This window comes from Kogia breviceps, chromosome 12 (genome assembly GCF_026419965.1).
Source record: "Kogia breviceps isolate mKogBre1 chromosome 12, mKogBre1 haplotype 1, whole genome shotgun sequence".
Lineage (NCBI taxonomy): Eukaryota > Metazoa > Chordata > Mammalia > Artiodactyla > Physeteridae > Kogia > Kogia breviceps.
Window position 1 is genome coordinate 98,824,081 of NC_081321.1, and position 25,122 is coordinate 98,849,202.

Consider the following 25,122-nt stretch of genomic DNA (forward strand, 5'->3'; position numbering starts at 1 on the left):
ATATGTGAATTTGAAAGTTGGTCATACATTGGGTGTAGCAATATTACAAGCATGGAAAATGGTGTGAAACAGGATATAAAACTGGAAAAGTAAAGTACAGCCAGTTCAAGACGAGCTCTGAGTGCCATGCTGAAGAATCGGAGGCCGCCTTGTTGTAATGAATGAATATATCTAGTCCGTTCTGCTGTGATTCTTATTTTAAAATGCAAATTTATTCCAACAAGATTGATATGTTAGAAAGAAAACAATCTGAGCATAACTCGTTCACTTATTTATAATTTTGTCTCTGAGAAACACTGGGTCAGGGAGTGACCAAGTATGGATTTGTTTGCTGCCTCAAGCTAGAATAGTCTTTACATTTTTAAATGGTTATATTTTAAATAATAGTTATACAGACACCTACACAATAGCCTTCTTGCTTCCTCATCGAAGCCTGAAATACGTATGACTCTGGCCCTGAAAGAAGTTTGCCGGACCTGCTCTAGGTGAAAGCGGGAGACTGCAGCGAGCTGCGCGGAGCTGCGGGGGGTACACCGCCCAGCCCTCCGCCCTGGCCAGCTCCCTCAGACGAGCCTCCTCCCCCTAACTCGACCTCAGCAGCAAGTTTCACCCGATGGGTTGCCCATTTCACGAGCCAACGTCTGAGTGTTTTTGAGATGAAGTGCCATATATGCTGAGGTATTTGTGAATTTCTTAACTATTTAGTGTGTATAAAACCAGCTATTTATTAAGTTCCTGTCTGTTTTTTTCTTTTTTTTTTTGGACCCCAAGTTTCCCATCACCCGGTGGTTTTCACTGTGTACTTTCGCATGGCGCCGGGGTTTTCAGGAATAGGGGTGTGCTGCGTTAGAACAGTGATCCTGCTCAAGGATCACCGGCAATCCACGAGTCCAAGTTACGAGACAGAGAGAACAGCCCAGGCAGAGAAAAGGGTCTACACTGAGCTCCTGTGTCACCGAAGGGACATTTCAATGTAAAGTTGATGCCTTTCAAGGCAGAAGGCGGCGGTGATTTAGATGGTATTACCGGCACTAAAAACAGGAACGAAGGACTGGTGAGTGGCTTCTGCTGTCTCAGGTTCTTAGAGACTGTAGCTGATGGAGCACAGGAAAGCAATAATTTTACCTGAAATAATGAATGTTGTTCAAAAGCGATTCCCTTACTTCAGGAGGCCACTCCTTGATTAATTAATTAGCACTTGGGCCCAAAGCAACCTTAAATACAAGGCCACCAGCACCTTAGAATTTTTTAATTCCATTTTTAAATGGAAATGAAGTACTATTGGGAACTCTGCAACTTTCTTTCCTAGCCCTAACAATGTACAGTGGGCCTTCTGTGTCCATGGGTTCTACATCTGTGGATTCAACCAACCTTGGATTGAAAATAGGAAAGGGAATTCCCTGGCGGTCCAGTGGTTGGTTAGGACTCCGTGCTTCCACTGCAGGGGGCACGGGTTCAATCCCTGGTTGGGGGAATAAGATCCTGCAAGCCGCATGGTACAGCCAAAAAAAAAAAAAAAAAAAATAGGGGAAAAAAGATGCCAAAAAGCGATACTTGAATTTGCCGCACACAGGCAACTATTTACATAGCATTTTCATTGTATTAGGCATTATAAATAATGTAGAGATGATTTAAAGTATATGACAGGATGTACATAGGTTATATGCAAATATGATACCAATTTAAATAAGGGACTTGAGCGTGCTTGGATTTTGGCATGCGTGATGCCCACAGATAATAAGGACGACTGTTTAAGTGGAGAGGTCAGTTGTTACGTGGGAAAACCCGTGTTCTTCAATGTTTCCTTAACAGAAATTATATTCAGAAAAATTTAAATTGCATCGAAGCAGACATAATTTAATTTCACCTTAAAGTTTTGTTTCTAAAACTGTAGATGGCAGACATTTGAAATTAGACTTTTTTATTGGCATTTTCAATACTGACTTCAGTTCCTCTGAAATAATTTTCCATAAAACACAGGTTTAACACCTTATAACTAGCATATTTAGAAACTAAGCGTTTCCCTTTAACGATTACTTAAACATACAAGGCGCGATCAGAGTAAAGATGATGCAGGATTTGAAAACTTTCTGACTGGCTTTTTCAAAATGGAAGTCAAAACTATGGTGGTTTCTTTCTTAAACTCATTCAGAGCTAACGCTCACTGGAATGGGGCCTGCGCACTCCTTAACGGAAGGGGAGCCACAGCACCCTCGCCTGGTAGCAGTTAAGCTTGTTCAGAAATGGCGCACGGGCTGTCTGGCTTTTGCTCCCGAAGTCTGTCACTCAAGGGTGGGTGGGATTGCACGGCCGCGTGAGAACTGTGACTTAGCCCGGCCGCCGCGCGACGCTGCTCTCACAGCACAGGGGCGTCTGCGTCCTAACGGGCCTCCTGCTGCTTTCTCTTGTCTTCAGTATCTGGATACTGAGACAGATCTAGGGTCAAAACTCGGCTGAACATGCAGTCATCATGCTGAAATGGAGAGAAGACAGTTAAAAGTCAGTTCCTTTACTTAAGGAATAAGTGCTCTTAAATGTAAAATAAGAGCCGTTAGTGAGTCTAGATTTGCATTTAAAAAGGAGCCTCCTTATAGCCACCTAAAAAGGTATTACTTCTCTGCATTTACGTACATCAGCTTTATTTATTTTCTGTATTAATCTGGTAAAGGGTACCAGAATATGCCACCCGAAAATATGCCTCTTTTGCACATGGATTGTTTTGAGCCAGAGGCTACTGAAAACCAGCAGATGTAGGTAAAGCTCCAAAAACCAAGCACAAGTTTTCCTTTTGTAAAGGAAGTTTACATTTATGTAAAAGATGACACCCTTTCCACTCTTAACTCTTTTATCAGTGGAGAAGGCACCTGAATCTGCAGAGCAAATCTGACTGAACAGCCCTTATTTACTGTACTTTTCCTGGTCACCTTCCCATCACTTGCCTCCCCTGTCCAGAAGCCCCGAGACTCTTTTCCTTATTTTAGCCTAGGATGGTATATAAGTCCAAGTTTTAGCCACCCCTTTGCGTTACTCATTGCTGGGTGTACCCATGTGTGCACACATGATGCACATATTAATAACCTGTTTTTCTCTTGTTAATCTATCTATTGCTGGTCTAATTTACAGGGCCCCAGCCACAGAACCTGGGTTAGGTAGGAAAAGATTTTATCCCTCTCCTACACTGGTAATGAGAATTTCCATTTCTCTCCGGCAGCGTATTTCCAGTGATCCTCTGACATTAATTAGGCACAGGAAGGGAAATGAATTTTTATCTTAGCTTAAAGGAAAACTCAGGAAGTAAAACCTAATTGTCCAAGAATTGAATGAGTTGCCCTGCTCCATTAGCTCAGGTAAGTATTTTCAGTGGCTCAAGAAAGGTGTGTTTGAATTCTAGAAGTTACTATACAACTTGGAACTTGTCAATTTCTTTTTTTTTTTTTTTTTTTTGTTAGTTTTGGAAGATAAATGGTTCCTTCTTCTACCACAATGCATTTGTTTTTGCCTAAAACATTACAGAAATATGAAATATTGACAATTTATTCTAAGTCAATATGTACTATTATTTTATAAACAATTATCATACTGTTCTGCAATTTTTGATTTGCTTTTTCACTTAAAATATATCTTAAATTTCTGTGTACTGCCATGGAAAAATATCTGAGTAGTTACTGTTAAGTCTTATTTGATTAAAAAATCATTTAAGCCTATATTTATAAACTGCAGAAATCAAACAGTATCTATAGACTTCACTAGGAACTTATAATTGTGCTGTCAGGACACTCTAAGGTGATTTTATTCCTCTCCCCCATTTACCTATCTTTACCTCTGGATAGATGCCGATCAGTGCATCAGCTTTGGAATATAACTCCTCTTTCAGGGAAATGATTATCATCTGAAACTGTTCCTGAGTCTGCTCTTTGATATAACTTGATACCTGGGAGGAAGCAGAAAGCACACATTTCATCAGTAAAGAAAGGCCTCGTTTCTCGGGGTCTTGAGGACAGTGATTCTGCATGTCTCTGAATCTGCCCATTTTAGGTGACAAGGCACTTACTTCCCTTTCTGTTAATTCAGTAAATCCACTGCAACTGCAGAAATGGAAATAGCTCACATTGTAAAATAAGAGGTTAGTAGAAAAATATAAACCTCATTAACTCTGTAACTGAAAACTTGGAAGAATATTTTTTTAAGAATAAAGCTCTAACTTATGATACTATCACGTGAATATGAAATCAACCTTTACAACAAGATAAAACTACCACTCAGATATTTTATGAGGGTGAAGAAGGGCTGGTATTTAAACTTCCAACTTCCTATATTGCCAACAAAGCCTCAGGATGGGAAAAATATGGCGATTATATATGTATTCATAATCCATAATCAACTCATTTGGTTAGAGGGGAGCTCAACAGCTCCTTCAGGAGGCTTAATTCCAAGGAATGAGAACAAGAACAAGACAGACTGGATAGAAATGGGTCTTGGTGAACAAACTACTCAGAATTTGGAGAATGATAAAGAACTTAGACTCAAAACCACAGTTTAACAAGATAGTTGCCAACTCCCTGGATCTCTCTGCAAGCCCAGAGGGTGTCTTCTCCATGTGTATTGGTCCTGACTGCACCCAAGATACTAAGGACACAAGTTTTGGAAGCAGGAATGGCAGCTTCAGTTAAGGAGTGAGTCACTAGTTGAGGTGAATGAGGAGAGAGGAGGGAAAGGGCTTTGGGCTAAGAGGCTGAATTCATAAAAGGAACTGCCGCATTAGAGGCAATGGCAGCCACTATGATAGAGGTCTTTAAAAAGTCTTGGGATACTGACAGAATGGAAGAGGAGATGGGATGCAAATACGTAAGGCATACGTTTTGCTAGGAGAGTTGCCGATGATAAATGCTGGGCACCCTAATCACAAGAGGGGGTGGAAGCTCCTTCACAGTTGCTCATATCACATCACTGCTCATACTCAATTCAGCAACAGGGCGCCAGGAACATAAATCTCAAAGGGAAACTGGAAATTAAGAGGCTTTTAATACATAGGATAGGTGCAAATAGAAAAGAGTCTTAAGAAAGACCTAGTATGTGAAGATGCCACTAATACGAACATCTAAATTTTGCTAGAAGATACGGATCCCTTAAATGCTACAGAGAGAAGGGACAGTCCACAGTGATGGATTCCCCCCCCCACACACACACCACACACGAAGGGTATGGGATACAAAGTACTAAAATTAACCTTCTGAGGGGAAATTTCTCCCAAATGAGTGAGGCTATGGAGTCCAGTTAGCTGATGCAGACTGGCTGGCATTCAAGAGAGACAAATAAAGATTTTCTTTTCTTCCCGTGTTTTCTTCTTCCCCCAGTAATCCTGAAGTCTCTGGTAGGTCACAGAATGAGGCTCTTGCCTGTTCTCTACAAGGTTCAGGGGACTTTGGTTTGTTTTCTGACTTTTGTGGGTGTGGTGTTGATGTGCTATTCTTATCTACGCTGTGACATGTTTAAAAAGCAAAGTCCGGGACTTGGCTGGTGGCTTCACAGGCGAACTCTATCAAACATTTAGAGAAGAACTAACACCCATCCTTCTCAAACTCTTCCAAAAGATAGCAGAGGGAGGAACACTCCCAAACTCATTCTATGAGGCCACCATCACCCTGATACCAAAACCAGACAAAGACGTCACAAAGAAAGAAAACTACAGGTCAATATCATTGATGAACATAGATGCAAAAATCCTCAACAAAATACTAGCAAACAGAATCCAACAGCACATTAAAAGGATCATACACCATGATCAAGTGGGGTTTATCCCAGGGATGCAAGGATTCTTCAATATACGCAAATCAATCAACGTGATACACCATATTAACAAACTGAAGGAGAAAAACCATATGATCATCTCAATAGATGCAGAGAAAGCTTTTGACAAAATTCAACACCGATTTATGATAAAAACCCTGCAGAAAGTAGGCATAGAGGGAACTTTCCTCAACATAATAAAGGCCATATATGACAAACCCACAGCCAGCATTGTTCTCAATAGTGAAAAACAAACTATTTCCACTAAGATCAGGAACAAGACAAGGCTGCCCACTCTCACCACTCTTATTCAACATAGTTTTGGAAGTTCCAGCCACAGCAATCAGAGAAGAAAAAGATAAAAGGAATCCAAATAGGAAAAGAAGAAGTAAAACTGTCACTGTGTGCAGATGACATGATACTATACATAGAGAATCCTAAGGATGCTACCAGAAAACTACTAGAGCTAATCAATGAATTTGGTAAAGTAGCAGGATGCAAAGTTAACGCACAGAAATCTCTGGCATTCTTATACACTAATGATGAAAAATCTGAGAGTGAAATTAAGAAAACACTTCCATTTACCATTGCAACAAAAAGAATAAAGTATCTAGGAATAAACCTACCTAAGGAGACAAAAGACCTGTATGCAGAAAATTATAAGACACTGATGAAAGAAATTAAAGATAATACAAATAGATGGAGAGATATACCATGTTCTTGGATTGGAAGAATCAACATTGTGAAAATGACTCTACTACCCAAAGCAATCTACAGATTCAATGCAATCCCTATCAAACTACCACTGGCATTTTTTTTACAGAACTAGAACAAAGAATTTCACAATTTGTATGGAAACACAAAAGACCCCAAATAGCCAAAGCAATCTTGAGAACGAAAAATGGAGCTGGAGGAATCAGGCTCCCTGACTTCAGACTATACTACAAAGCTACAGTAATCAAGACAGTATGGTACTGGCACAAAAACAGAACTATAGATCAATGGAACAGGATAGAAAGCCCAGAGATAAACCCACACACATATGGTCACCTTATCTTTGATAAAAGAGGCAAGAATATACAGTGGAGAAAAGACAGCCTCTTCAATAAGTGGTGCTGGGAAAACTGGACAGGTACATGTAAAAGTATGAAATTAGAACACTCTCTAACAGCGTACACAAAAATAAACTCAAAATGGGTTAAAGACCTACATGTTAAGGCCAGACACTATCAAACTCTTAGAGGAAAACATAGGCAGAACACTATGACATAAATCACAGCAAGATCCTCTTTGACCCACCTCCTAGAGAAATGGAAATTAAAAACAAAAATAAACAAATGGGACCTAATGAAACTTAAAAGCTTTTGCACAGCAAAGGATACCATAAATAAGACCAAAAGACAACCCTCAGAATGGGAGAAATATTTGCAAACGAAGCAACTGACAAACGATTAATCTCCAAAATTTATAAGCAACTCATGCAGCTCAATAACAAAAAAACAAACAACCCAATCCAAAAATGGGCAGAAGACCTAAATAGACATTTCTCCAAAGAAGATATACAGACTGCCGACAAACACATGAAAGAATGCTCAACATCATTAATCATTAGAGAAATACAATTCAAAACTACAATGAGATGTCATCTCACACCAGTCAGAATGGCCATCATCAAAAAATCTAGAAACAATAAATGCTGGAGAGGGTGTGGAGAAAAGGGAACACTCTTGCACTGCTGGTGGGAATGTAAATTGATACACCCACTATGGAGAACAATATGGAGGTTCCTTAAAAAACTACAAATAGAACTATCATATGACCCAGCAATCCCACTACTGGGCATATACCCTGAGAAAACCATAATTCAAAAAGACTCATGTACCAGAATGTCCATTGCAGCTCTATTTACGATAGCCAGGACATGGAAGCAACCTAAGTGTCCATCAACAGATGAATGGATAAAGAAGATGTGGCACATATATACAATGGAATATTACTCAGCCATAAAAAGAAATGAAACAGTTATTTGTAATGAGGTGGATAGACCTGGAGTCTGTCATACAGAGTGAAGTCAGAAGGAGAAAAACAAATACTGTATGCTAACACACATATATGGAATCTAAGAAAAAAATGTCATGAAGAGACTAGGGGTAGGATGGGAATAAAACAGATCTACTAGAGTATGGACTTGAGGATATGGGGAGGGGAAAGGGTAAGTAAGCTGTGACGAAGTGAGAGTGGCATGGAGATATATACACTACCAAATGTAAAATAGATAGCTAGTGGGAAGCAGCCGCATAGCACAGGGATATCAGCTCCGTGCTTTGTGACCACCTAGAGGGGTGAGATAGGGAGGGTGGGAGGGAGGGAGATGCAAGAGGTAAGAGATATGGGAACATATGTATATGTATAACTGATTCACTTTGTTGTAAAGCAGAAACTAACACACCATTGTAAAACAGTTATACTCCAATAAAGATGTTAAAAAAAAAAAAAAAAAAAAAGAGTCCACCTGCCAGTGCAGGGGACACAGGTTTGAGGCCTGGTCCGGGAAGATCCCACATGCCACGGAGCAACTAAACCCGTGTGCCACAACTACTGAGCCTGCGCTCTAGAGCCTGTGAGCCACAACTACTGAAGCCCACACGCCTAGAACCCGTGCTCCACAACAAGAGAAGACACCACAATGAGAAGCCTGCACACCACAACAAAGAGTAGCCTCCGCTTGCTGAAACTAGAGAAAGCCTGAGCGCAGCAACAAAAACCCAACGCAGCCAAAAATAAATAAATTAATTAATTTTTTAAAAAAAGTACAAAAAAATAGCTAAGGTCCTAGAGAGGTTTGGGTTAGATGAATACAGCCTGGGAAATCTGAAAGATGACACTGTTGCCTAAAATTAGAAGTTACCCCAGGCTGCAGCTCCTGAAAAGTCCCCTGACTCTCCCAGGCATTATACATGAGGTTCAACAGAGTAAGAAATCAGGGTGGTCAGTTTCAGAGACTCAACCTGTCATGGTGGCACCCCAAGACTGAATACATCTCTCGGGGCTGGACTCATTAAGCAAGCTCATAGGACTAAGGTATAAACCAGAATTAATGTTTACAAATTAACAGAGATATCTCTGTCAGCATGACCAGAGCAGCCTCCTTGTAAGCAGCTGTAAACGCAAAGCCCAGTCATTTCATTCATCCATTCCTGGAAATGGATGGCTCTGGAAGTAGGACCACAACACAGGGACTCTGCAGGATGGAGCTGTCCCAGCCCTGGGCAGTGACAGGCACTGCCAGTGTTTGCCTCTATCCTTTGGTCACGTGTCCATGGTCAACCCCATTCTCAGGTCAAAAATTTATAGTCAGGATGTGTGGTCTGAGAGCCTGTCTCTCAGGTGGCTTTGTGTATCTATGCACTGACCTTTAAGGCTGACTTTCAGTTGTGTCCTTAGTTCCCTCATGGTCTCAAATACTGAAAACAGTGCAAGTGTAGTAAATGACTGTATAAATTTTAATAAATGAAGGGGAGCAGAATTTTGAACTTTAATTCCTTTGGAATTTGATTTAGATATGTTATTTTTGGACTTTATTAAACACTAACTTGGTGCTGTTTGCCATGTGGCCTACTATTAAGGACCCTCTAGGTCCCAAAACCTAGATTTAGGGGAAAGCAAGTCACCCAGTAGCAATGCTGTGGATCCAGTAATAGTGATTCTCACTTGACTCCCCAGCAACTCACTGAGGGTCCCCTAAACCTTGAATGAAAACTACTAGCCTGAATCATCTCGTTTTTAGATTTTTAACTTAGACAAATCTAGTTTTAACCAGGAATTATCAAATAAACTATGTTTGTTCAGGGTAAATTGCCTTCTGACTGCATCATGATCCTTGAATTATAGACACTGTACTGGAAATTAAAAGCAGAAAGGGACTTACTTTGCCAATGTTAGTATTGTCCAGGGCTGCATCTACTTCATCTAAAACAAAGAATGGAGCAGGCCGAAAACTAGAAAAAAATTATAATCGCTTAAGTTAGAACTTTGTTTTACAAGACTTGGAGGAGAGGACTAAGAGTATTCAGGATAAAGAAATAAAACACGTCCTTTTGGATGCTTTTGTCTAGGTCCCCAATGACCTCGATGTCGGTAAACACAACGCTCAATCTCAGTCCACATCCCAGGTGGTGCTCTGTCTGATTCGCTCCCTTGGTGATTTCATCTACTCTCGAGGTTTTAAGTATCTTCTATTGATAGTTCTGACCTCTCTCTTTAACCCTGGCCTCATGGGTCCAACAGCTTCCTCAACTCCATGTGGGTGTCTAGCTTGAACTCGTGCAAAATCAAACTCCTCACCTATCCCTCAAACCCATCCCTCCTGTGGTCCTCTCCAGCTCAGTGAGTGGCAGCTCTTATCACTCCAGTTGATTAGGGCCCCTCCTACCCCACGCCCTGTCTGCTCCCACACTGGTCCAATCCGCCATGATCCTCCACCCTGACTGCTACAGGAGTTTCCTAACCCTGTGCCTGCCACTGCTGCACACAGCCTATTCTCTATAGGCACCAGGCTCACTCTGGCCTCGGGGCCTTTGCACTTGTTCCTCATGTCTAGAACATTCTTCCCTTAGAATTTTCCCCTAGAACACCCATCCACATGACCTGCTCCCTTAATTTCTTCAAAGCTTTGCTCAGATACTACCTTTTCAAATAGGCCTTTTCCCAGAAGACTTTTAAATATTGCAAACCCTTCCCTGTTACTATCGCCATTCCCTTTAATTTTCTCTATAGCATCTGTCATTTTCTAATAGTCTCTATATTAGAGAATTCCTTTACTAATACACCTTATTTATCATCTGTCTTCCTCAACTAAAATGAAGCATCTTTGAGGCAGGGAATTTTTCTTCACTGCTGTCTCTAATGTCTATTTTTAAAAAAATATTTATTTGGTTGTGGCATGCGGGATCTTTAGTTGCGGCATGTGGGATCTAGTTCCCTGACCAGGGAGGGACTGAACCCAGGCCTCCTGCATTGGAAGCATGGAGTCTTAGCCATTGGACCACCAAGGAAGTCCCTCTAATGTCTGTTAACACCACTTGACACACAGTAAATATTTAATAAATATCTGTTGAATAAATGGATGGGGGTGACACCTACTATTAGTCTCATTCTGCTGAGATTTACTTCACACAGGCTCCTCTTTCAGTTCCTGCCTCCTGTTTTTCCCAAAGTCCTCCTGCATTAATGGCATTTTCTTTTCCTTTCCTATCATTGCCAATTCCTTTTCCTTCTTGAGACCAGTAGAAAACAGTTGTAAAACTTTTATGCTGATCTTTCTGATCATGAAAATAGAGAGGCAGCATCATCTATACCTTAGTTCTTCATCTAATGCTTTGCATGTCAGAAGTTAATTGCCTTAATTTTAGCTGTAACATTTTTTCCTTTGCTTTATTTTACAAACATAAGTGTCACCATCATCAGTGGAAATGAGGAGGTTAAACATTTTACTTTGTTTAACATTCCTTACTAAATAGCAGATCTCTGAATAGGGACAAGGAAAATAATATACACATTAGGGGTTTTTATTTTTTTTGACTTTGTTGTTGGTGCTGTTTTTTGGCAATCCTGATTTCACACCTGGCCATTTGATATACTCCTTTTTCTGCTTTCTTTTCTATGAAGCTGGAATATTAGTAGCTACTGATAACAACAAATTGAATAAAAATCTGTCAAAGACTGAATTCTCTCTTAGATTTGCTGCCTAAATTGTTACAGGCCTACAGCATAACCTGAATTGTCTGGCTGAAAAAAAGTTTTGTATCACATACGCTAAATATGACTAGACAAGTAATTAACAGATCTTCTGTAGGAAGGTCTATTTGGTTTCTGCCCTGATGCAAAATCATATAGCTCACCGAGACCTTACCTGTGCACAGCAAACAGGAGAGCCAAAGCTGCCACACACTTTTCTCCCCCAGACAAATTATCCATTGGCATGAACCGTTTGCCTGGGGCCACACAGTTATAGCTAATTCCCTCCAAGTAAGGCTCTTCTGGGTTTTCTGGGCTAAGAAATGCCTGAAACACATGTTAGTTATTTAGCAGCATCAGAAAAGCTATTAGTAAATTTCAACTTGGAATTGCAACAGAGTTTAACTACAAAATACTCTTGGTTAGATTTTCCTCCATTTTGATGGAAAAATATCAATGCCTGTCAATACTGTATTTAGCTCTATATGTAATCACAGGCAGCAAGGGTGTCTGGGGCGGGGAGCAGAGGGAAAGCATTCTAACGTACAGAAGGATAAAGGCCTTCCCATCAGGCTGCTATTCAAAGCTCAGAAGCATATGCTGCTGTCTTACTAAAACAATCTTCATTCAGTTCTTTCATTGGTCCTTTCATCAAATCTTTATTGATGAATCCTGCCCTCAAGGAGTTAATGGGTTTCTTTCAGTCTTACTTTACTGAAAGTAAGTTATTTTTGGTGGAAATTCTAAATATATGATTCATGATTACCTCAGTCATAAAAGAATACCATGAGAAAGAGGGAAAAGCTGATATATAAGATCAGATCTACATCTTTAGTCCACATTCAAGTCCACAGTATTTGCTGTGGATATTGATCACGGAATGGAGAGATTACCATTACAAGGGGCATATCTAGATTTGAACGCTGCCTTTAGTTCTTTCCCTCTCCTTTGTTACTCTAGGCAACTCCACAGACCCCAGATCAACCATTTTCCCCAGATCATCTACATTACCCTAACTTTACTACAGAGATGGCTCTATAAAATCAAATTAGTACAGGTGACAGAATTCCAGAACTGAAAGAGAACCTGGAAACCAAATGATCTAACCCACTCATTATGCAGATGAAGAAGCAGGACCAGAGAGATTCTGACTTGTCCAGGCTGGTTAGTCGTGGAAGGAGTAGGACCTAGAACACAGGTCACTGCAATGACCAATTTTCATGAGCTTCCTTTGCCCGGTAAGTGGGTCATTCAGATAGTGTGGTGGCGATTTCCCAACAGAAAAAAAACACACCACCAATAACACAAAGTTCCCACTCATATTTGAGGTGAAAAATACGTACTTGGGCACTGTTGTTTCTGCAGAGCTTCTTGTAGATCTGATCAATTGCGATTGAGATGTGCTCAAAACACTGGCTGAAAAGATCGTATCTCCTTTTTTTCACCTGTTCAAACTCTTGCCTACATATTCTGGCTTCCTTTCTGCTGGCCTCAAAAGCTAAGAGAGAATCAATGTTCTTTATTTTGGAGACCACCAAGGGCTTCTCTTATTTCAACTTTAAAGCATAAAATATTTTTTAAACTAGATTTTGCGTTTGGTTGTCTTGAGTAAAATCTACCTTCAAAACCCCTAAACTGTTATTAATTCCAAGAGAATGACTTAAAACTGATGAGCCCTTTTTCTGGTAGGGATGATTTAAATAATAATAACAAACTCCAACAGAGTATCTAATATGCCTCTTATGCTGGTATGAAATAAGACACTATTCTAAAATAATTAATACACCTGTTTTTAAATTAAAGCAGAACGCTTTTCAAAAAGGAAGGAATGATTGATTCAGTATTAAAAGTACATTACTATAAGATAACAGAGGAAAACATATATATATATATATATATATAATAAAAACAAAGGTACAATTCAGCGGAGATTATTAGTAAATGTTATAGAAATCAAAACCCCTAACACCCATGAATATGATCTTGCTAACAACTAAAGCTTAATTTCACCATCTGTGGACTCCTGAAACTTGTCTCTGACAGTCTTTAGGTTCTCCGGGGCTCTGAGGTTGGGGGCCGCTGTCCTCAGCAGGACATCTTCCTGGGATGCTACTTGTTGCCGTAGGAGTCTAAGGTGGGCCTCAACTTCTTCATCAGATTGTAGAGCCTATTATTGGCAAAGAACAGCAATGGTTAGCATGCCATTTAGACCCAAACTGCTAAGGTACAATGATTAGGCACAGGGCCCTTTGGGATCTGGCCTGTCTCCCTCCGCATCCACTCCTGCCCTCCTTTGCAGCCCTCTCTGAGTCTGCAGTGCGGTCAGGTCACACTGCTGTAGCTTCCTGAAGTTGGCTGTGCTCTTTCATAGCTCTAGAGTCATAGATGCTGCTCTCTTGGAACGCGCTGCACCTTCATCTTTCTTAATCTGGCTAAAAAAGTAACAATTCACCTATCACTTCATTTACTCGTTCATTAAAAAATACTGATCATCTACTATGTATTAGACACTGAGGATTCAGTGATGAAAACTATTCTGTCCCTGCCCTTAAAGAGCTCACAGGGAAGTCAGACATGCAAACTGGTGCCTGCAACAGCACGAAACCCTCCACCAGGCTAGCACAGGTATTACGGGGCAGGCAGAAGGGATCCAACCCATCTGGAGGGGTAACACTTAAGCTGAAACCTAAACAATGAGCAGAACTAACCTGAGTGAAGAGAGAAGGAAAAGTGATGTAGGCATCACCTTCCAGGAAAATTTTCTTGACCCACCCCCCTAGAGGGGGTTAATTAATATCTGATAAAGGTGACATTTTAATTCACTGGGAAAAGAATTATTTAGAAGATGTAAACTGGTTAACTTATGTACTTTTAAAAAACAGATTCTTACCTCATACCATATATAAAGATAAATTTCAGATTAATTAAATAGGTAAGTGAAAACAAAAAAATCACTAACAGGAAGAAAATCTTTATAAATATTTACTCAGTAATGTCGTGGGGAAGGACTTCCTAAATACGAAAGCACTAAATAGACTATAAAATAGATGAGAGCTTTTTTCTGATTGCCAGAAGTACCACAAGTACAATGAAGAGAGCCCCAAAAATCTAACAAAATATATCAAAACATCTGAAATTAAAAGATGTGGTAGCTACTGCTGCTTGGTGTCCATTCTCCATTTCTTCCTTTCTAACAGAGCCCATGTTTGACCATTTCTCCCTCATACGTCCCATGAACCCTGCTTGGTCTAAAGCTAAGTCTATCCCACCCCCAACAGTGATTGGTTAGGAATGAACATGTGACCCAATTTAGGCCACTGTGATGAGAGGACAATTGGTAGAGCTTTGTGGAAAAGCCTTTCTTCGATCTTCAGAACAGCACTACTACAAAAGGCAGTCTCTCTCTTCTCTGAGGGTTGTGGTTGGGTGGCTGGAAGGCCAAGAAAGGCTACAGTCATTTTGCCCTCATGAGAGAAGGAGCTTCAGGACAAAGTCAAAACACAAAGCAAGGGCTTCCCTGGTGGTTCAGTGGTTGAGAGTCCGCCTGCCGATGCAGGGGACACGGGTTCGTGCCCCGGTCCGGGAAGATCCCACGTGCCGCGGAGCGGCTGGGCCCGTGAGCCGTGGCCGCTGAGCCTGCGCGTCCGGAGCCTGCGCTCCGCAACGGGGGAGGCCACTGCAGTGAGAGGCCCGCGTAGCACAAAAAAAAAAAAAAAAAAAAAAAAAACACAAAGCAAAATATGGCTATAGGGTTAAGAGAAGGAGTGGGAGCTGCTAAATTATAGAGACCATGAAACTGGATTCCAGGTTTGTGCTCTGTAGCTGTGAAGGATTTGTTGCCTACTGAGGGTACTGCACTGGGACACGGACAGGGCAATTCAGGATGCTGGAGTATGTTGGCTACTTTTGTCTCTTTCAGGACTTCTCAAAGACTTTATTATTCATTCTGAATCTCCAAGAAGGGAACAGACTTTCAAAACACTGACAGAAACTTTTCTTCTTTGGCAAGACATTTCATGGTATTGGTGTTCTACAGAACACACAGTGAGAAACAATGATATAAAAACTTTAAATGTTTTAAACATTTTATGTGTAACCTATTTAGACTATTTCTTAAAAAACCATTAGGAAATCTACTTTCTCCCCTAAATTTATGCTCTATCATCTAAAATTATTCTGCAGTATTTAAATATTCACTGTTACCATGAGTTAGTCGTGAACAACAGAAATCTTTCAATTACCTTCAAATCCTCTCTTAGAGAGCTGTAGTCTACCTCAATGGCTTCTTCTTTTTCATATATATCCATTGTTGCCTGGGTACTTTCTGCTTCAGGTCCCAGCTGAAAAACATATGAAGCCCTTTCCTTGTTATCTGAAATGGTGATCTCGACTCATCTGTCTCTCCCAAGGCCTCCAGCTGGTTGCCCCCTCGTGCAGATTGAAAGTTACAACCCTTCTGCTGGCCTGCACGGCCATGACGCCCTGGCCTCTGCTTCCCCTTTAACTACTTCACTTTGTGTCAGTCTTCCTGGTACTCGCTCTGCTCCCACGACACTGGCCTCCTTGAACAGGCCAGGCACACGTCCCTCAGGGCTGGCACACTGCCCTCTGCCTGGACACCCTTCCCCTAGACGCCTGCATCTCTTCATCTTCTACCTTGTCTGCTAACCAGCTGCCTTCTCTCAGGACATCCACGGCCTCTGCATCTAACATTGCAAAGTCTCCTCCACCAATACTCTCTATGGCCTTCCCTGCTTTATATTTTCTTTAGCCTACAGCATCACCAAATACATAAATATTTTATCTGTTTGCCATTTTGTTTCTGTGCCTATCTCTCCCCTAGTAAAATGTGAAGGAAGGGATTTTTGGCAGTTATACTCACTGCTGTGGTCTCAGTGCCTAATGCAATGCTGACAACATAGCAATATATTTCAATTTCAATACATATCACTCTGAATGGAGAGAGGAATAGGAAAGAAGGGACAAATACATGAGCACTTACTCAGCCATAGGCTGGTCTTTGGTGTAATGTTGATACCAAAAACAAAGACTTACAAATTAAGAGAAAAAAACCCCTTTGTCACTCACTCTTTTCTAGATGTTCTCAGCTGAAACAAACCCAATAAAACTACGTTTGGAATTAAGTCTATATTTTATGTAATATATTTATGTTAAAATGGTTCACAAAGAAGTGGAACTTGAATACAAAATGTAATATTGAATCCCTGAATCTCACGATTCCTGTTTATGTGCTTCAACATCATATTTTGTATTCAGCTTCCATATGAGTCATCTGATGCCTTGATATTCAAAGTGTGGTCAGTGGGCCAGCAACAGTGGGCCTCACCTGGGAGCCATTAGAAATTCAATCTCTTAGGAAACAAGACCCCCAGATGCTTCATGTGCATAGTACGGTTTGGGAACCAGTGACCTGGTATAGTCTTCCCCACAAAAGAAGAATCTTCTATGAGAATCCTGGCAGATGTAGGTAACTTACCCTCTGTCTGCACACCTCCAATGGAAGGGAAATCTCAGGGTCTACCTTACAATGGCTGTAAGACAATGATTCCTTACAACTGTTGTAAGACAATTCTATTTGGTGATCCTTGTCCAGCCCTCTGGAGAGACACAATTTATACCTAATGCCTTTTCTGTTCTGGGCTTTATACACTACCTTGTATAGCACCCCCATTACATGGCTGCTACTAGATGTCTTGTAAAATTTCAATCAGGGAACTCCCCACTAGAGGCCCTCCCTCCTCTTTCTAGTAGGAACTTTTCCCTAGTAGAGGAAATCTGACTCTGTTTCCTCAATCCCCGAGCCCTAGTATCCCCCCTTAGGACCAGAAAGAACAAGTAAGATCCGTCCTCTATGACAGACCTTCTTCTCTTGGAGAGATAACCATATTCTCCAAGCATTCTCTTCCCAGCACGACACGGTTGGGGCCTTTTCACTATTGTGGACACTTTACTCTCACAGAGCACCATGCTTAGCAAGCGAACTCAGTACCCAGTGTGGCTTGATCAGCACAAAGTGGAGCAGAACTATCACTTTTTCTTTTTAGATAATGATTCACTATTAATCCAGCTTAAGGTATTAATACCTGCTTTGGGGCTTCCCTGGTGGCGCAGTGGTTGAGAGTCCGCCTGCCGATGCGGGGGACGCGGGTTCGTGCCCCGGTCCGGGAAGATCCCACATGCCGAGCAGCTGGGCCCGTGAGCCGTGGCCGCTGAGCCTGCGCGTCCGGAGCCTGTGCTCCGCAACGGGAGAGGCCACAACAGTGAGAGGCCCACGTACCGCAAAAAACCCACAAAAAACAAAATAACCTGCTTTGAAAAAGCCCACTATGAATATGAAAGTCGTTCACGCTATAATGAACAAGTAATTTCACACTCATGGTGGGCATGTTGGAGAATACTTCTGAAAGTTCACACTAACTGAAAGAACAATAGGACCAAAGCAGCAGCAGGCGTACTTGACCAACAGCCTTTACCTAGATGTCAGTCATTAAAACTGCTTCTTCCTCTGCACTATTCTATGACGAACCTCTTCTAAAATTACACTGCCTTTTAAACAGACTTTCCATTTCTCTCTATATTATTGTGAGTACTGTTTTTCTGCTCCCATCCACTTCTGCTGTTACAGATGCCTCCCTTCCCTCTCTCTGCACTTTTTTTTTTTTTTTTGTGGTACGCGGGCCTCTAACTGTTGTGGTCTCTCCCGTTGCGGAGCACAGGCTCCGGACGCGCAGGCTCAGCAGCCATGGCTCACGGGCCCAGCCGCTCCGCAGCATGTGGGATCTTCCCGGACCGGGGCACGAACCCGTGTCCCCTGCATCAGCAGGCGGACTCTCAACCACCGCGCCACCAGGGAAGCCCTCTCTGCACTCTTAAGAGTGGATACGTGGCCCTGAATAAGCCAGAGTTCTTCCCCACGATTCTTCTGAGAGGGGGCAGGGGAGAGGTGTCTTCCCCCTCTGGTCAAAGCTGGTGGCTACAGCTACAGCCCCACGAGGAAAACTGATCTGAAAAAATAAAGCCAATACATACTGAGCCAGAAAGAGTTCTTGACAGTGTTCAAGTTCCTGGACCGAGTCACATGTGAGACTGCCTCCATTCCAGCCCTAGCCCTTTACCTGCCTTTTCCCTCTTTAAAGCCATCTGAGTGGGGTTCAGGACACTTGTGGCCAGCAAAGGGTCTTCTCCTTTCCTTATCCTTTCCTTACCTTCTATCTGGGATGTGATCTCTGCTAAAATAGAGAAAAAAGACTTTTGGCCAAGCTACGCAGTTGCGGGATCTTAGTTCTCCATCCAGGGATCGAACCCAGGGGCCCGGCAGTGAGAGCATCGAGTCCTAACCACTGGACCGCCAGGGAATTCCCAAGAAAAAGGATGTCTGAGTATAATATCACACCAGAATTATGCTGAGAAGTGGTCAATATTAGCAAGAGAAAAATTGTTTTATAGTTACTTCAAATTGAAGAACCCAAAGGACTGAAGGCCTCTTCTGGAGTAGAAATTGGATGGAAATGCATGGATTTCTGACTGGGGGCAGAGCAGAAAGGGGAGGAGGGATGTGGAAGGGAGACCACAGAGATTCACTAAAGAACTCAGAGATAATCCGAGAGGTAAAAGAAATAACTATTTTCACCATCCTCTGATTGGCTAACAGTTAAGATATTCTTCCTGAACTGTATAGCCATATCTTTCTTAACATGAGTGACAGAACTAAGGGTGTATAAACTTCCAGCCAGCCTAAAGAGTACTGTGCGATATAAATGTGATGAGGAAGAAAGGAAAGAGGCAGAGAAACGTCCACCGCTGGCCGACGCTGGGCTCGCCCTCTGGCTCTGTGGGGCCTGCTGTTGCCTCCCCGACACTCTCACCACCTGGACAGACTCAGTGAAGCACGTTTCTGCTGAGAACCACCTCAGGTTGTCGGTGAAGGTGCAGAGCAAGACCCCTCCACACACCGCGGACAAATTACCAGAGTACAGAGAAGTGCTCACGCCAGCAGGCCACTGGCACCTGGCCTGTGGCTCACACCGCCTCCCCAGAGCCCCTAACTCCAACAGGTTTAAGTCTCTGACCCCTCTTGGGCATCTGTGCACAGGTAAGAGACTCTGGTCCATCCTGTGGGGCTCAAAGGACATGGATTAGCAAGAGAAATAAGAGAACTGCACAAAATGCCCAGCCCTCTGGCATGTGGACCATCCTGCCCTTTTTCCCTCCTAGAGACATCTTTTCTGCCCCTAAAGGAGCTTTAGAACAAGAGGAAGAACCTGCATAGATGCAACTTCACTAAGCAGCCAAACGCCTTACATTAAGTTCCACACAACTGCACATATTTTAAAATCATTTGCTAGAATACCTCCACTTCAATGATGTCATCCAATGACCCCAACAAAAGAATTATTTCAATGTCTTGAACTTTGCAATCAAGCAACATGTTATGTTTCTCTAACCGCTTCTGTTCCAGAGAAGTTTGAAGGATTATAACTTTTTTTTGCCATTTTCCCACTTCCCTGTAAATACACAGATAAGAAAAGTGATTATATTTTACTAATTATGTAAAGTTGCACCAAGGAAGAAAAACATGTTATAAACTTACATGAAAAAACAAAGATTTTTTTCTTATGAGTGCTGTAAGTTGCAGAGTTAGCCCATGGATGCTTGTAATTTAAATTTTAACACTCTTGACAAAGACCATGAATATAATTATTTAATCCAAGGGAGAATTTTCAATAATAAACATTATTACTTTAATCAGGCTAGCACCAATACAGTGCTTTCCTAGTTACCTTATTTTTGTTTTAATTAATTAATTTATTTATTTTTGGCTGGGTTGGGTCTTCGTCGCTGCACGCGGGCTTTCTCTGGTTGCGGTGAGCAGGGGCTACTCTTTGTTGCAGTGTGCAGGCTTCTCATTGCAGTGGCTTCTCTTGTTGCAGAGCAAGGGCTCTAGACATGCGGGCTTCAGTAATTGTGGCACATGGGCTCAGTAGTTGTGGCTCGCGGACTCTAGAGCACAGGCTCAGCAGTTGTGGCACGCAGGTTTAGTTGCTCCACGGCATGTGGGATCTTCCCAGACCAGGGATAGAACCCATGTCCCCTGCATGGGCAGGCGGATTCTTAACCACTGCGCCACCAGGGAAGCCTTACTTACCTTATTTTTAAATCTGTACAATTCTTCAAGCTGCATTTCTCTTTCAGTATAAGTTGTACATTTTAGAACATCAAACCAAGAGAAAGAGTCTCTTAGCAAGAGAAATGTCTTACCAGTTAAGTCATTATGCACCTGACACTCTCTCAACTTTTTTTTTTTTTTTTTTTTTTTTTTTTACTACCACCACTAATGTAATGCCTTCTATCTTACTGAGGGCTTGGGAGTTTTACCAGTTGAAACAAGGTGGGACTTTAAAGAGGACCCAGAAGAAGGCAGAAATAAAATAAAATAAATTAAGAATTATATGGTTTTTAAAAATCTGATGACAGAGATGTGGTTCTGTTTAAACTAAATACAAGTTTTAAAAAAATCAAGAGTAAATGAACTTAATTCCACTCAAAAATTTTAGACAGGGCTTCCCTGGTGGCGCAGTGGTTGAGAGTCTGCCTGCCGATGCAGGGGACACAGGTTCGTGACCCGGTCCGGGAAGATCCCACGTGCCGCGGAGCAGCTGGGCCCGTGAGGCGTGGCCGCTGAGCCTGCGCGTCTGGAGCCTGTGCTCCTCGACGGGAGAGGCCACGATAGTGAGAGGCCCGTGTACCGCAAAAAAAAAAAAAAAAAAAAAATTTAGACAAAGAATTTTCTGGCTATATCTTGAAATACTAAAGGTCTTTGAACATTGTGGGAAATTGTGAAATGCCAAGAGGTTGAGCAAAAACAGCTCATTTCGTCTGATCACGTGTGTTTGTGTCAGTCACACAGGACAGTAGATGTCATCGTGGTGCGACAAGCCAGCTGACTCAAAGTGTTACTGGTCATCATCACAGCAAACATACCTGCTTATCGTGTACCAGGTACTGTTCTAAGTACCATGTGAACACTCACTCATTTAATCCTTACAGCTATTCTATGAGGTAGGCACTATTATTATCCCCATTTTACTGATGAAAAAACGAAGGCACAGTAAATAAGCGGCAAAACTGGCGCATGGAACCATGCAGTGTAGTTTCAGATTCTACACCTCACCTGCTATGCTTTGTCACACGGACAGACTAGCAGGAAACTCCCCAATAGGAAGGTACTGGTGTCAAGGGGATTTAGGGTAAGGAACTCTTTATATAGATCCATGTTTTCACCCACCAAAAGGAACTATTCACTCTAAACAACTAACCACCTCTCTTGGTTTTTTCCCCAAACTGCAATGCTTGATTGGTGTGACGTGGGACCAAAAGCAACAAAGGGTGTATATTGAAATAATAAAACTTCCTATAATAAATTTCAAATTGATGGTAAACATCTTTTAAACTCTGATAAACTTCTTAGTCACCTATCAACAGCCAAAAACTTCTTCCGTTCCTCTTCAATTTGAGCTTGGACTTTCTCAGTGTTGGTATTCTGAGCGACGAATATGTCCTTAAGTTGCTGCCGTTTCTCCATGAGTTCATCCACAATTTTCAGACAATTTTCTTCAGCCTGAATGGAGATGATTTACATTGTAGATTCAGCATCTTCTACATTAATAAGGTCAATAGATCATTTTATTATTAATACAACAAAACCAGCCATTCCAAGGTAAACCCCTATCCTATAGGCTGCCTGAACCTCTATCACAGAACGTGACCCACCCTTGTTTACACTTCCGGGTAATTACTACCTACCTTTCTCTTTCACTTTGGATTCATTTCTCAGCTTGCTGCCATCTGACTTCTGTTTCCACTGCCCAGTGAGAATGTTCTTGCTACCATGACCTCTTAATTGGCAATTTTCCAGATTTTGACCTCATGAAAATGGACATTTTCCAGACGTTACCTTTCCGACAACTTTCCTCACTTCCTTCTCGCTCCCCCTCCGGGGCTTCTGTAGCACCACCCCTTCTGGCTCCCTTCATAACCTATGCGGCCTCTCCTTCCAGAACTGTACCCTCGCCCCACTGCTCCTCACTGCCTTCCTCTCTGGTTGGAGCCTCACCCACTGACATATGGATTCAACTTACTCCCCTAAACTGGCTTAGACTTCTGTTATCTACGTCCTCTCTAACTACCTGCTGGAAATTGCTATTTAGATGTCACACAGGGAAGTCATGCTCCACAGGTCCAGAATTTTCTCTCCTTAATCTCTCCTCCTATCCACCAATCACCCAAGTTAGAATTCAGGACTCACCGTGTCACACCCCTCCCAACATCTAATAATTCATGAAGCTGTGTGGACTGTACTTCAAGTATTTCTCAAATGTGTACCTCGCCCCCACCGTCTATCACTATTAGAATTTTTCAGGAACTCAACGAATGTTTAACCGTGGAAGAAAGTCATCATTTCAATGACTTCAGCCACCCATCATTAATTACCTTCTTTAGGTTATCGATGTCTTCTCTACCTTTCTGGATAGTTTCTTTTAATGTGTTAATCTGATTCAGTTTTTTCTTCAGCTGATTGCGACTATATTCAAGTTGAACATTAAGCAGAGTATTTTGTTTCTCAAATTCTAATCTAGTATAATAAAGTCAAGCATTACTAGTGGTAAACAGAGTCCTTCAATTATTTTTTAAACTCTTTTTTAGTTTTTACTATGGAAAATTTCAAACAAATACAAACATAAAAGGAATACTATAATGAATTCCCATATAGCTATCACCCAACTCTAATAAGTATCAATTCATGGTCAATCTTGTTTTATCTATAATCCCACTCATCACTCCTTCCCACCACTGGATTTTCTAAAGCAAATATCAGACATCATATAATTTCATCTATAAATAGTTTAACATGTTATCTCCAAAAGTGAAGTGATTTTTAATACATAACCATAAACTACTATAGGTAGAAATGATAATAACATCCTTAATATCAAAATGCTATCACTGCCAAATTTCCTGGGTCTCATTAATTAAAAAAAAAACTGCATCAGGATTCATACACTGCATATGAATGTTTCTTAAATCCTTTAAAATCTATAGCTTCCTTCCCTTATCTTTTTCTTTAAGTAACAATTTACGCTTATTCTTATTTAATTAGCCAATCAGTCTTTTCAAATAGCTATTCATTCACAAACTCCAAACTTGGGAATTTAAGAACATGTTCCTTCCTGATGTACTTTCCTACTTTGCCAGCTTCATAAAGTCCCCACAAAGAATTCCAGCATCAAAAAGACAGTCTCTTCAACAAGCGATGCTGGGAAAACTGGACAGCTACATGTAAAAGAATGAAATTAGAACATTCTCTAACACTATATACAAAAATAAACTCAAAATGGATTGAAGGCCTAAATGTAAGACCAGAAACCATAAAACTCCTAGAGAAAAACGTAGGCAGAACACTCTTTGACATAAATTGTAGCAATGTTTTTTGGATCTGTCTCCTAAAGCAAAGGAAAGAAAAGCAAAAATAAACAAATGGGACCTAATTAAACTTGCAAGCTTTCACACAGCAAAGGAAACCACTGACAAAAGGAAAAGACAACCTACTAAATGCCGCCAGCCGCGGCGGGTCCTCAAAGTGTAGCAACAATCGACGAGAGGGGGTAGGGAACTGAATGCACCAAGGTATGGGATCAGAAGGGCACAAGCAACTGATGGTTGCAAGGCAAGTTTAATCACAAAGCGTAGCCGTATATACACCCCTAAAGCAGGGAATTTGCTTAGTCATGCCTTATCGGCATCAGCTGGTTGATTGGCTTCTCGGCTTCTCCCTCAAAGGCACCAATTTCCCCTCCAGGGTTGCTTTTCCTAGCTTTAGGGAACAACCAGGGACTCCCAGTAACTGAGCAGGTCCCTGGAGCGATTTGGCCAAAGGCCATCTCTGTTTTTACGTTCATACCATAAAGTCCAGGATGCATACCAAGGAGAGTACAGTCGGGCCCTGAGGCTTATGAGGGTCTTAATGGCGCCTTCCTCAGAGGGCAATGCTCGCCACAACTAAATGTGAGAAAATATATGCAAATGATATGGCCGATAAGGGGTTAATATCCAAAATATACAAACAGCTCATACAACTCAACATCAAACAATCAGATTAAAAAATTGGCAAGATCTGAATAGACATTTTTCCAAAGAGGAAATGCAGGTGGCCAACAAATACATGAAAAGATGCACAGCACTGCTAATCAACAGGGTAATGCCAATCAAACCCACAATGAGAGATCACCTCACACCTGTCAGAACGGCTATCATTAAAAAGAACACAAATAGCAAATGTTGGAAAGGATGTGGAGAAAAGGGAACCCTTGGACACTGTTGGTGGGAATGTAAATTGGTGTAGCCACAGTGGAAAATAATATGGAGATTTCTCAAAAAAAAACCTAAAAATTGAACTGCCATATGACCCAGCAATTCCACTTCTGGGTATATATCTGAAAAAACAAAAACTCTAATTCGAAAAGATACATGCACCCCAGTGTTCATAGCAGCATTATTTACAACTGCCAAGATATGGAAGCA

At 41.5% G+C, this 25,122-nt stretch overlaps 1 protein-coding gene across 1 annotated transcript in view; it reads right to left on the reverse strand.

Moving 5' to 3' along the window:
- Positions 1-2,380: 2,380 nt before the first annotated feature.
- The window catches only part of SMC1B (structural maintenance of chromosomes 1B), a 91,017-nt gene continuing 68,275 nt past the window's right edge, over positions 2,381-25,122 (reverse strand). Inside the window, exons 16-25 of the mRNA XM_059082488.2 lie at positions 23,035-23,176; positions 22,017-22,162; positions 19,895-20,048; positions 15,765-15,863; positions 13,534-13,690; positions 12,867-13,021; positions 11,699-11,850; positions 9,716-9,785; positions 3,821-3,931; positions 2,381-2,473 (exon numbers count right to left, since the gene is read on the reverse strand). Of these exons, the coding sequence (XP_058938471.1) occupies positions 2,381-2,473; positions 3,821-3,931; positions 9,716-9,785; positions 11,699-11,850; positions 12,867-13,021; positions 13,534-13,690; positions 15,765-15,863; positions 19,895-20,048; positions 22,017-22,162; positions 23,035-23,176 (1,279 nt within the window). The remainder of the gene's footprint in view (positions 2,474-3,820; positions 3,932-9,715; positions 9,786-11,698; positions 11,851-12,866; positions 13,022-13,533; positions 13,691-15,764; positions 15,864-19,894; positions 20,049-22,016; positions 22,163-23,034; positions 23,177-25,122) is intronic.